The sequence below is a fragment of the Ovis aries genome, chromosome 3 (genome assembly GCF_016772045.2).
Source record: "Ovis aries strain OAR_USU_Benz2616 breed Rambouillet chromosome 3, ARS-UI_Ramb_v3.0, whole genome shotgun sequence".
Lineage (NCBI taxonomy): Eukaryota > Metazoa > Chordata > Mammalia > Artiodactyla > Bovidae > Ovis > Ovis aries.
The window spans coordinates 28,538,862-28,551,046 of NC_056056.1; the positions used below are offsets into that span (position 1 = coordinate 28,538,862).

The 12,185-nt window shown below is 42.4% G+C and overlaps 1 protein-coding gene across 29 annotated transcripts in view; it reads right to left on the bottom strand.

The window, feature by feature from the left end:
* LDAH (lipid droplet associated hydrolase) overlaps nt 1–12,185 on the bottom strand; it is a 101,447-nt gene that overhangs the window by 4,616 nt on the left and 84,646 nt on the right. For 12 of the 29 annotated variants that reach the window (XR_003588646.3, XR_006059112.2, XR_009599753.1 and 9 more), the window contains one exon: nt 3,855–3,948. The exons of 13 other annotated variants lie outside the window; for them this stretch is intronic. Coding sequence is in view for 6 of the 16 variants with exons in the window: in XM_060411884.1 (XP_060267867.1) it covers nt 3,855–3,948 (94 nt within the window). In the remaining 10 variants the exon portion in view is untranslated. Of the gene's footprint in view, nt 1–186; nt 3,949–12,185 lie in introns of those variants that run through there. 4 more of the 29 variants (XM_042245838.1, XM_027966543.2, XM_060411888.1 and 1 more) reach the window with 1 other exon arrangement.

Here is a 12,185-nt window from a genome sequence, read left to right on the forward strand (position 1 = left end):
TAATAGAACATCTACCAGACAGGGTGCTAAATACTATATGCAAGACCTCACCTGACCCCATTAAAGACAAACAAAAACCTTCCAAGGTCCTAAAGCTAATGCAAGTGCTTTCAAGAGTGAGGACAGTGGGGGAGGGGAGGTGAAGCCTCTGAACATCACACACCTAATAAATGAAAAGACCCACGATTTGAAACACAGTCTTTATGTTTTCATTTACTTCCTAGAAGAAGTAATTCACTTTCTGGAAAAAGAAGCAGTAAGAGACAGATGCAGAAGGAGACACCATGTTGGTTTTTTTTTTCCCCCAAATAATTATTTGTATACAATTCAAAATCATCTCAAACATACAGAAATGTTGCAAGAACAAAGAACATTTTTTTCCTCTGAACTATCTGAGAGTAAACTGACATAATGTCGTATGGCTCTGACACATTTCAGTGTGTCTTCACTGAAAATAAGGACATTCTCCTACTTACCCACAATAAAATGGCTGACATCAGAAAATTATCATTGATTTCTTACTCCCATTTAAAAACTTTAGATCCCATGCAATGAAGTTTTGCAAACTGTCCCAACAGTGTTTTTTCTTTTCTTTTTAATATAGCATCTAATCCAGAATCAGGTGTTACATTAAGTTGTTGTGTTCCCTCAAGTCTGGAATAAAATTTAATATAATGTAGGATAAAGAAAAATCAAGCCTTTGGAGGCCACTGGCTCTTCAAGCGTTCAGTGGAGAGGCCTGTGGTAAGTGGGCTGTTGCCTTGAATGTCTGGCCACAAAAAGCCACAGGGGCAGCCTCTGGAGCTTCTCCCTTGTGGTCCAAAGCAGAATGGGGACAACCAGTCATGATTTCCAGTGCAGGCCTTTCACTCAGCACTAGATAACCCCAGAGGAGGTTATTAAACCTTTTGACAAGGACCATCACAGTGGCTCACTGGCATACACAGGCAGAAATGCTTCTGGAAAATGGATTTCATCCATTGCCTACCAACTTTAGTCTTTTGTTTATTTTATGTTATGATGATGTTTAATAATCAGTAATACAGCCAATATTTATTGAGAAGATACTCTTTGCCAGGCACTGTGCTAAATGCTTTCATTTAATCATCCCGTTCTTCCAACAATATGAGGTATGTATTATTATTAATCCTATCTTATGAATGAGGACACTGAGACATGGAGAAATTAGATGAAGCTGTCCAAAATCACACAGATGGTAAGGCCTCCAGAGTTCACATACCTTATCACCTCATATACATGCATGAACACTTTTGTTTAATTCCTAATGAAATAAAACGAGCTTCAATCTTCCAAAATCTGATCCTTCTCTCTCTAAAAGAAGCATCGAAAAAGTGGCTTTCAGTTTAACTGAGAGTGTGCATGTGTGCTACGTCGCTTCGGTTGTGTCTGACTCTGCGACCCATGGACTACAGCCTGCCACGCTACTCTGTCCACGGGATTCACCAGGCAAGAATACTGGAGTGGACTGCCTTTTCCTTAGGAGATGGAGACCCCCATCTCTAAAGTCTCTTGTGTTGGCAGATGGCTTCTTTACCACTAGTGCCACCTGGGAAGCCCTTGATTGAGAGGCTATGACCTGAGTCTACCTCAAGAGAACGTGAAGACTGTACCCCTCCTCCCCAACACACAGAGGTCAGGCCAGGCAAGATCATAAAGTGTGGGTAAGGTATTTCTTTTGAAAATTCATCTGGTGTTTAGATGATTAACAGGAATTACAAGCCAGTATCTTCTACTTTATCATTTTACTTATTATTTTTTAAGCTCTGGTAAACTTTTTACCAGAGCTTTATCAGATATACATTTATCAGATATAATTTCATATATGTGGACGTCTGAAACATAAAGTAACATAGTAAAATAAGACTAACAGAAACGCTGGGCGTGTTATTCTTGATTCTAGTAGCATGATTTACCTAGTTCTTGCTTAAGTGCTTCAGCATCTTATTGAGCATCTCCTGTATGCAAGGTACTTCAAGCCCTGAGACCCAGCTCCTAACATTAGATTTCTAGAAGGCCTCTCCACACAGCTGCCAATAAGGACTTTATGTATGCAGCCTTCTGCCAATGGCTTATACATCTACTGGCCCCTTTCTGGGGCTGAGAGCACTGTTTGCCTGGAGCTTGGCTCCTCCCCTCTGAGATGTCATTTGCTCTGATGTGGAAGCCAGGCCAAAGGATCATATCTCATTCGACATTCACCACTGGGTTGGCAGCATATCAGAGCTGAATCTTTCATCAGAGGGCTTTAGGTTTTGAGAAGAAGGACAACATCCCTTTGTCCTTATGAAATGATAACACCATGAGGGATTTCCTCCAGGAGAAAAAATGGAATATTTCTATCTGTCATCAACAATTTCTGCAGTCAGTGGGATTTACTGGCTAAGTAAATCCTAAGGTCCCAGGATTGAATCAATTTAGGGAAGGAAGCAATATTGTTAGCAAGCTCTAGGTCAGAGAACAAACTTCTTCGTTATTGGAACTCAAGGTGTCCGGAGAGGGTGAATTCACATAATTTAATGAGTGTTTTGTTGTTGTTGTTGTTGTTCATTAGTAAAACAATTTCTTTCCAACTAACTGGAGAACTCATTTATGATGATCCTCTATTCAGCAATTTAAAGATGCCCTTTCAAAATTAACTTCCTGGAAGATTTTCAGAAGAAAAGAATCATTAATGTAGCTAAGAGTCTATCCTCAAGGTCTTTATAGTACTTGGCTCATTGCTGGTCTGCAGTGGAGTTTGACTGAAAAAATCACAGTATGGGCAGTTGCCTGTGGCAGGTACGAGCTTCATCGGGGTCAGCTCAGTGTCACCCCATGCTGGTTCTGGAGAATGGAGGCCTGCAGGGAGCTCACCATCAGGACTTACTGGTTGGCTGTGGAGGAAGGTGTAGTCGAGATCCTTCAGCAATGCTTATTAGCTCTTAGTTGACCAGAGGAAAGTCTGACGAGCTTTACTCGCTCATTACTGTGGGCATGTCTGGAAGTCACTCGCCTCAGTGCGCCCCCCGCCCCTGGCTCTGCTGGGGCTTGTGCACCGGCGGCCAGACAGAAGGCTGACCTGGTGGTCTGAGACATGCTGCAAGGTAGTAAAAGGCAGGGTGTGCAGGCTGTCCTGGTATCCAGTCTGATTTTGGTGATTTCAGCCAAGATCTGTGCAAAGTTAGCTGGGCTGACCTTCAGCTTCTGTCCTTAAGACAGACCCAGGTCCACTGCCAAGCTCCACTGCTTGTTACTTCCTGGATGAGTGTATTCTTCTCATAATTTCATATGCTTCACATGTTTGACTATGCACTTGACATTCACTGGTCTTTTACATTTTCTAGTAGTTCTTTCATAATTTTCTTGGGGACAGGGGCGGTGCTATTCTACATTTTAAATTAAAACATTTAGGTTTCCTTTTGTGCAATGATCTTGCCTATCAAAATTAAGTTGATGGTGCCACTGGGCATTTCGCGCACACGTGAAAGACTTTGTTTAGATTGCTGTGTTCCCTGAGTCTTGGAATGTGTTGTTAATTCCAGGGAATATTAGTCAACTGTGTTTGTTGCAGTCTGTAGCATGGGGGAGCTGGGAACTGACAGTTTTTTAAGCCAAGAGGGTCTCACTTTTTTTCTCTTCTAACATCAAATATTAAAATTAGACAGTCACCTATTAAGTATACTACTTACTACTAAGAGGCTGTATACCTACTGCCTCTATGCACTAGCTGTTGGCACTTGCACCTTGTATCACTATTTACATTTTGGACAGATCATCCTTTAGCCAGTCAGCTACCATGTCAGCCATTTCCTGGAAAAAATCGAAGATAAAAGCATGAGGTATTTTTTTCTCACAGAGTCGAATATCTCCTTCTGGAAAATCTTTCTTCATGTCGTCATAGTACTCTTTTGGACACCAATTATCTGTAGTACCGTAGTAAAATATAAGCTAGAAGACAAGACAAAAACACTTTCTTAGAAAACACTCTCCCCTCCCAGCATGGATCTGACACAAGCAACCTACGATGCTTTGAAAACAGCCCCTGCACTTGGCCCTGTACACTAGTCCCAAAGCTTGCTGCAGAGAGCGGCTCTCTCAAGGCAGTGAGCCTTCATGGTTCATGGGAGTGAATCTTGGCATCTGATGTTAAGAGACCCATGTAGGGAGAGCCTTGTGTGGTACATCACCCATGGTCCACTAAAAGGACTTGCCAGGAAAGTAGTGCACGTTGTGGTTGGGATGGACACTGGAAAGTGCACCGAGAGGGGCAAGGAAGAGTTATTGAGATATACGTGGTCACTGAGTGGCTTACAACCAGTCATTACGCATTCACAGTTTTCATACAGCCACATGGTAGGCACATGGGGCATGTTTATTGAGTGTACGCCAAGATGAACCAGATGGACTCAGGTTTCTCAGTGCAGCAGATGAACTGTGATCAGAACCCTGAGGGTGTCTATGACATTTCTACAAACAGGCTCCATGGAGCAGGGAGAGAATGCTGATTCGGGGGGAGGCGTTATAACCATCCTTCAGGTGACAGCAAGCAGGTGGGATGGAGAGAGAGCTTCCTTTGAGGACGCATTCCTAGGATGCTTACTGAATATTGACCTGCCCCAGCCTCTGACACACACACACACATGCATCCATGTATGCACACACATGCATGTGTGCAGTCGTGGCCGACTCTGCGACCCCATGGACCGTAGTCCACCAGGCTCCTCTGTCCATGGAATTTTCCAGAATACTGGAGTGGGTTGCCATTTCCTTCTCCAACACATATGCATATACACATACATATGTGTATATATGCACACATATGTGCATATGTTTATGGGCACTTACCCATATATACAGACATAAATATATATGTGTGTATGTATATGTATATTCACACATACTTTTATAAGTATATATATATACACATACATCTTTATCTTAACATCTAGCTCTAACCTGCTGTTCTTCACCAAAAAACTATATTCTACTTCTGCATTTTTGAAAAAAAGGCAACAAAAGTGAAATCTTATTCAGAAAGGTACATACAGGTAATTTCTACACACACACACACACCCTAATTTTTTGGCCCCTCTGACATCTGTCATCACTGAAAAAAAAGAGTTATGCCTGGCTCCAGCTCTTAAGTGGCTAGTTACAGTCACTTATATTTCCACAACACACCAGATTTGCTCAATCATTCAAATGCTTAATCATTAATCTGTCGGGCAAATACTTCTTGAGCATCTTCTCTGTACTAGGAACCTAGAAAACAGGCAATGGGACGCAGTCTCTGGGGTAGGAAGGACTGGAGGCACCGTGCACACAAGGTGAGAGGCCCGAGTGAGGGCATCTGGTGGGAACCAGTGGGCAGGAGAGGTTCCCCAGGGCACTGATGCCCAAGCTGAGTCTTCAGTCTGGGGGGGCACACTGTGCAGGGCATACCGAGCAAATAAAAAGGATGAAGGAGTATGGCACACTTGGAAATTGGAAGTAATTAGAAGTGGTTAGAATATGGGTGGTGGGAGAGGAGGTGGAGAGAAATGAAGTCCTGAACAGCCTCTGGGCCCCACTAAGGAGGCTGCACCTTGTTCTGAAGTCCACAGGAGCTAACAAAAGACTTCACACAATGAAGTGACATGACAGTCTGTGTGGCAGGAAACTTACTCTGGCTACGATGATGAAGAGAGACCTCTGGAGGGGATCAAGTAGAGGTGGGAGGAGGAAACGGGAAATAAGTGTTAGTGCCCACTGGGTTAATTTTCTCCTCGGACCATTAAATCCATTATCGGAATAAGGAGAGGTGAAGTCAATCTTATAAAAATACCAGCCTTTAGTAACTTTATGACATAACCAACATTCAAAGAGATGGTTAATTAAAAAACACTTTAAAGGGGAGAATATTTAATGTAGTACTCCAGAGAGTCAATTACTAACAACTCAACCTTGAGTTGTAGACTTATTCTGAATCACTTCACAGAGATTCTTCTGGCTGGGATTAGTCTTGAAAGCTGCAAAGGATCTGTGGCTGATAGATTTCTCACTTAACTTACTTATCTTATTCTCCTATTTTTCTCACTACGACCATTTCTGGGCATGCCAAAGTACCAAAACCAGAATTCATTTTGCCAGGATTCTTAGCAGAGTATGAAGTGCTTTTGTTTCCTAGAGAACAAGAGTTGCCAGGTTCATTTCCCCTGGTGCTGGTCTCTCTGTGGCTCTAAAACGCTGCAACTTCACAACCAGTGGATGATGATTCTGGCCGGCTGTGGACAAATAAGTTCCTCAAAATTTCTCAGCAACCACCCTACCATAGCTTCCCCTTGAAATACTGTTGGGAATACAAGCTGTCTGCAGGCATTAATGATCTACCAATATGGCTAATAACTTCAGGTTCTCTCTAAACCATTCCCTACTCTTAGCACCAAGAATCCTTTAAATTATATCCAGGAAACAGCATCTGGAACAGTCATTATGCACAGTTGTTCAGCACTTCCTCAGAGTATGAAACATACTTTTGTTAAACAGAGTATGTTTAAACATACTGTGTTAAAAAATCTGGAAATTCAAAATTCAGGCTTGGGTTTGTGGCCATCAGGTCTGTCTGTTCCTCTGCTCCAGGGTGCTCTCTTCTCTCACCAAGAAGAGTACCTTGGGAGTCCTAATGCCAATGCAGGCTATGGTGGCGAGGTTGTGTGAAAAACCATAATGCAAAAGGGTCAGTGAGAAGGAAAGCAAGGCAAAAAAGATCGCTCCCAGTGAAGTCTCTGACAAGGAGGACAGCATCACGGTGGCACCTGCTATTTGCTTTCCACCTAACTCTTCAAAGACTATTTCTATGATCCATTTACTTTTCAGTGAGGCAATAACTTGCAGTGTCTCCATTGAGAAGTCCAGCACTGGGGAAACACCATCCCTTTCCTCATGCATGAAGGTGTCAGACCAGTTGAGCAGGAATAATAAATATGGGTTACAGGGACATACACCTACCTTCACGTAGCAAGAGACAAGTCCTCTCCAAGTAGTTATGGAGCAAGCACTGTCCAAGGCATGTACTAGGAACCTCAACACAAAGTGATGTCAGTGTTGAAGACAGCGTTAACAATGAGGATCATAGATTCCTCATACGTTCATTTGATTTTATCTCTTAGTCCTCCATGACTATAATTATTTTGAGGGGGGCTGTATCTGGTTACATTTCTGAGTGATAGCGGGGCAAGGTGTTTTTGCTTTTTAAGTTCTTCTCCAGGCTATATTCAATGAAGGGCTCTGTAAGAAAATCTTGGCTTATAAGTCAAACACATGGTTATTTCTAATGCCTTTACATATATTGGCTCAAGATACTTCCTGTTCCCTCTGGATTTTAAGTCACAGGCAATAGATCTGAACAGAGGACTCTGCACCTGTAGCCCTAAACAGGAAACTGGAAAAGTATGGGGTGTGTGAAGGTAGTACTGGGGGATGGGGAAGGACAGGTGAAGTAGAAAGAAAGAAACAACCAGACACCAAAGCATAGTGGTTAAGAGTGTATACCATTACTATTAACACACTGATATGTAAAAATGAATGCAACAAGTAACGATGTCCTGAAGAAAACTGAGAATAATTTGCCAGGCTCTATGTTAAGTTTTATGTTCACTGAATAATATTCTGAAGAAGGCATTTTAATCCTATTTTACAGAAAAGGAAATTTAGGCTTAGTGAGCCAACATGCTTAAGTTGAAACAATTAGTGAATATAACCCAATGAAAAATTCAGTTATAAATCCAGAGAGAGCATTACTAGTCAGAACCTTGTATCACTGTTTACGATTAAGAATAAACAGAACCATGGTATGAAAACACAAACCTGAAAACTGAGAAATCTTAAACTGGTTATGAAAACTGAATGTGGATGGTCTCCACAGGTTAAGTCTATGTAGGTCTTCTAGGGTGCTGCATGTCATGGGGGTGATTACCACTGTGAAAATACTGGAACTGTTAACTAAGAATCTCAGGCTATCAGTAGGATATTTAAATCAAACGTTTACAAGAAAACACATTATTTCCTATAGTATTCCTCCTTGGCACTTGCTTTGATATGCATGGGAATTGTTCAAGAGTATACATTATTATCCCCCATCTTCATTATTAGAGATGGAAATTATTGTATTTCTAAATTGTTAAGTAGTCATTTCTCTATTAAATAGAAAGTTTAATTTTCTCAACTCTAGATTCTGATTATCTAGGACTGTGCTTTTGCTTTTCTTTGGGTACCTTCCACAATAAGGTGGAATTATGGTTACTATCCAGAGAAGACGATGGCACCCCACTCCAGTACTCTTGCCTGGAAAATCCCATGGATGGAGGAGCCTGGTAGGTTGCAGTCCATGGGGTCGCGAAGAGTTGGACATAACTGAGTGACTTCACTTTGACTTTTCCCTTTCATGCTCTGGAGAAGGAAATGGCAACCCACTGCAGTGTTCTTGCCTGGAGAATCCCAGGGATAGGGGAGCCTGGTGGGCTGCCATCTATGGGGTCGCATAGAGTCGGACACGACTGAAGTGACTTAGCAGCAGCAGCAGCAGATGGTTACTGTCATTTCTGTACTCACAGACATATTTTCCTTTAACTCTTCTGTTGCCCCTAAGGAGATATGTTCCTGCTAAAATGTCCCTGTGAATTGTTGAAGCTTGCCCCCATATAGGAGCCACAGTTGTCTTTTCTCATGTATTTTTTTCTTTTCACTTTTTGCTGCTGAATCTGACAGATTCACAGCATTTCCACCCAAAATGACTCTAAATTTATATCCCACCTGGCACTGGCTAAGTGGTTGAAATTCAGAAGTAAGACAGCTCTGCCTTAGAGAAGTTCCAGAGTAGGGAAGAACACAGGCAGGTACAAGCTGCCCTTGAACATGACAGGCAGAGAGAGGCACGAACAAAGCGCTGTAGGAGGAAAACCTGACTTCTGACCCGAGGGGTGCAGCAAAGTTTTGTTTTGGTATACATGGAGTTGCTGGCTTTTATGCATTACTAATAGAGGGGTTACTGTAAAAACAGAAGACATACGAAAAACCACCTTATGACACAAGTTTATATATCTAACTAAAAAAAATCACTTTCAATGATATATCAACATCTTAAGATATTAAACACAAAGAAAAGCCATACACACAAATCTCTATCTGGTGATAATAAATATTATTCAGCTATAAATAAAGAAGGAAATCCTGCCATTTGTGACAATATGGATGGACCCTGAGAGCATTATGCTAAGTGAAATCAGACATAGAAAGACAAATATTGTATGATCTCACTTATAATGTAGAGTCTGAAAAGGTTAGGAGCTGAAGGAAATGGGTGAAGGTTTTCAAAAGCTATAAACTTTCACTTATAAGATAAACAAGTTGTGGGGATGTAATATACAACATGGTGACTATAGTTCACACTGTACTGTATATTTGAAAGTCAGTTAGAGAGTAGACATTAAAAGCTCTCATCCCAAGAAAAAAACTGTAATTAAGGTAATGGATGTTAATGAAACCTGTGATAATCACTGTGCAATATATACATATATTAAATCATTATATTGTACACTTTAATACAGTGTTATGTGTCAATTCTATCTCAATAAAATCAGGAACAAAATCTATTCAAATTCCTTCTTTCTAAGCATTAATTCACTAGGACTGCAGGCGTCATAGGAATTGCTGGACAAGAGCAACAGGCTCCTCTTTCTATCCTCCCTCCAAAGTCAGACACCTAAGCCTTGACCCTGCAATGTTAAAGGAAACCTATTTTGTAATACAAGCATCTCCTTTCAGTTACTTAAAAATCCCATCCGTCTTGGGAACAGAAGAATAACAATCACAAAGGTTTAACTAATTCACTGTAGTCTTTCTGAGCAATCATTAAAAATTTTTTTTTTAATTGGTGGAAAATTGCTTAAATATTGTGTTGGTTTCTGCCATACAAGAATGCAAATCACTCATAATTATTTATATATATATATAACCCCCTCTCCCTTGAGCCTCCCTATCTTCCCCCCATCTCACCCCTCTAGGTCATCACAGAGTGCCAGGCTGGGCTCCCTGTGTTATACAGCAGCTTCCCACCAACTAGCTATTTTGCATCTGATAGTGTATATATGTCAATGCTACTTTCTCAGTTCATCTGACCCTCACCTTTCCCTGCTGTGTCCGTAAGTCTATTCTCTACTAGGTTCATCAGTACCATTTTTCTAGGTTCCATATATATGCATTAATATACCATCCTTGTTTTCCTCTTTCTGACATATTTCACTCTGTATATGAGGCTGAGCAACCATTTTTAAGAACCTGAATAACTGCTGAAGAAAGGGAGAGTTTAGAAAATTCATTGTCCTATTTACCTTGTTTCCTTTCTTTCCTGCATCTAGAACTGGGTCAATTATCATTCTTAAAAAAAATGAGAATTAAAATCCCTGAAGATTAAAAAATGTGGCCGAGGACAGAGGTGAACACACGATCCTTCAGGAGCACTGAGCCCTGCTCCCTCTGCAGGCACTGGAGGAGGTCCAAGCGGGTTACAGACTGGACCACTCTCCAAGAAACTGGAAAAATCATGTGTCGAAAGCCCTGCAAAGTGGGGCTCTCTCCTCTCTCTGTGACTCAGGTGTAAAGGGCCAGAGTCTGCTCGTTCCCAAGCGGAAGTCACTGGGGCATCGATATCTAGTTCCATCTCTTCCTTACGTGGGACTGGAGTGAGGGGCTGACCCAAGGCATCTATTTTCCTCTGGTGAAGCAACAGAGCATGCGGCAGCAGCAGTAAACTTATCTCCCTGTGTGTCTGTTTCTCCCTGGTTATACAGCTCAGGAAACCGGCAGATGAGAAGGGTCTTGCTTAACTAACGGAGAGAACGGCCGAGGCCAGCTTACCTGAACCCTCGGCACCAGGGGACTGGAGGTTCTGGTAAGGATGAAGTAACACTGTGTTTTCCTTCACTGCTGCTCCCACACAACACCTCCCTTAGGCATCTTTTAGGAAGAAGTGGCCAGAATGGGACTGGCTACGTATTTAGTATTACAAAAATCTTTCATTACAGAATGAAAACATCTTAAGGGGTGGGTGAAAGTGAAAGTCACTCAGTCATGTCTGACTCTGTGACCCCATGGACTATACACAGTTCATGGAATTTTCTAGGTCAGAATACTGGAGTGGGTAGCCTTTCCCTCCTCCAGGGGATCTTCCCAACCCAGGGACTGAACCCAGGTCTCCTGCATTGCAGGTGGATTCTTACCAGCTGAGACACAAGGGAAGCCCAAGAATACTGGAGTTGATAGCTTATCCCTTCTGCAGCGGACCTTCCCAACCCAGGAACTGAACCATGGTCTCCTGCATTGCAGCAGGATTCCTTACCAACTGAGCTTTCAGGGAAGCCCTGAAGAGGGTGGGTAGGGAGAGGAAAAGTTAGGCAAAGTCTTTTTAAAGTACTCAGAGGCATACCTAGGAGATGACTAACTTTATAATAATAATAAACTTTTGTTCAATGCTTAGTACATGCTAGATACTCTTACAAGGTCTTTATATGAATTATATGTAGCATTACAGGTTTGGAACAACTGTATGAGAATAGATACTATTATTAAGCCATTTTATTGATGAAAAAAAGGGAACACAGTGAAGTCTAGTAACTTAACCAACGTCACCTAAGTAAGCAAGACCCTCAGGCGGTGACTCTCAGGACTCTGCTTCCCATATGCTCATCCTCCTCTGGATCACGCTCCTCTAGAATACTCCACCAGAAAAGCTCCAGGGTGTGCTGACAGAAAAGTGCTTCAGATGGAGGTCTCCAGGTCCAAATGACTGAGACCCAAACAGACTATCTATTTCCAGGATGATTATGGTATTCTGAACAGGCTTCAGACTGAACAGGCAGAACTAACACAATCAGTTTCAGGCCAAGGCTGGCGGAAAGGCAGTCTTGGTTAGCGGGGTCCAGGGAGAGCGTCCTATGCTTGGCTAAGCAGGACATGGGCGTGTCTGAAGGATTTGCATGCCCAGGTCCACAGAGAACGGGCGCGAGGTTTGCTCCTTCCCAAAGGCAACATGCGCCTCTGGGCTTGGGCGGGTTAAGCAGGAGGGGGCGAGTGTAGCAGAGGTGGGTCCCTGTTCCTGAGGACCCTCTGCCCCTTTCCCAACCACATCGTGGCCCCAGGCTGGCCCTCTG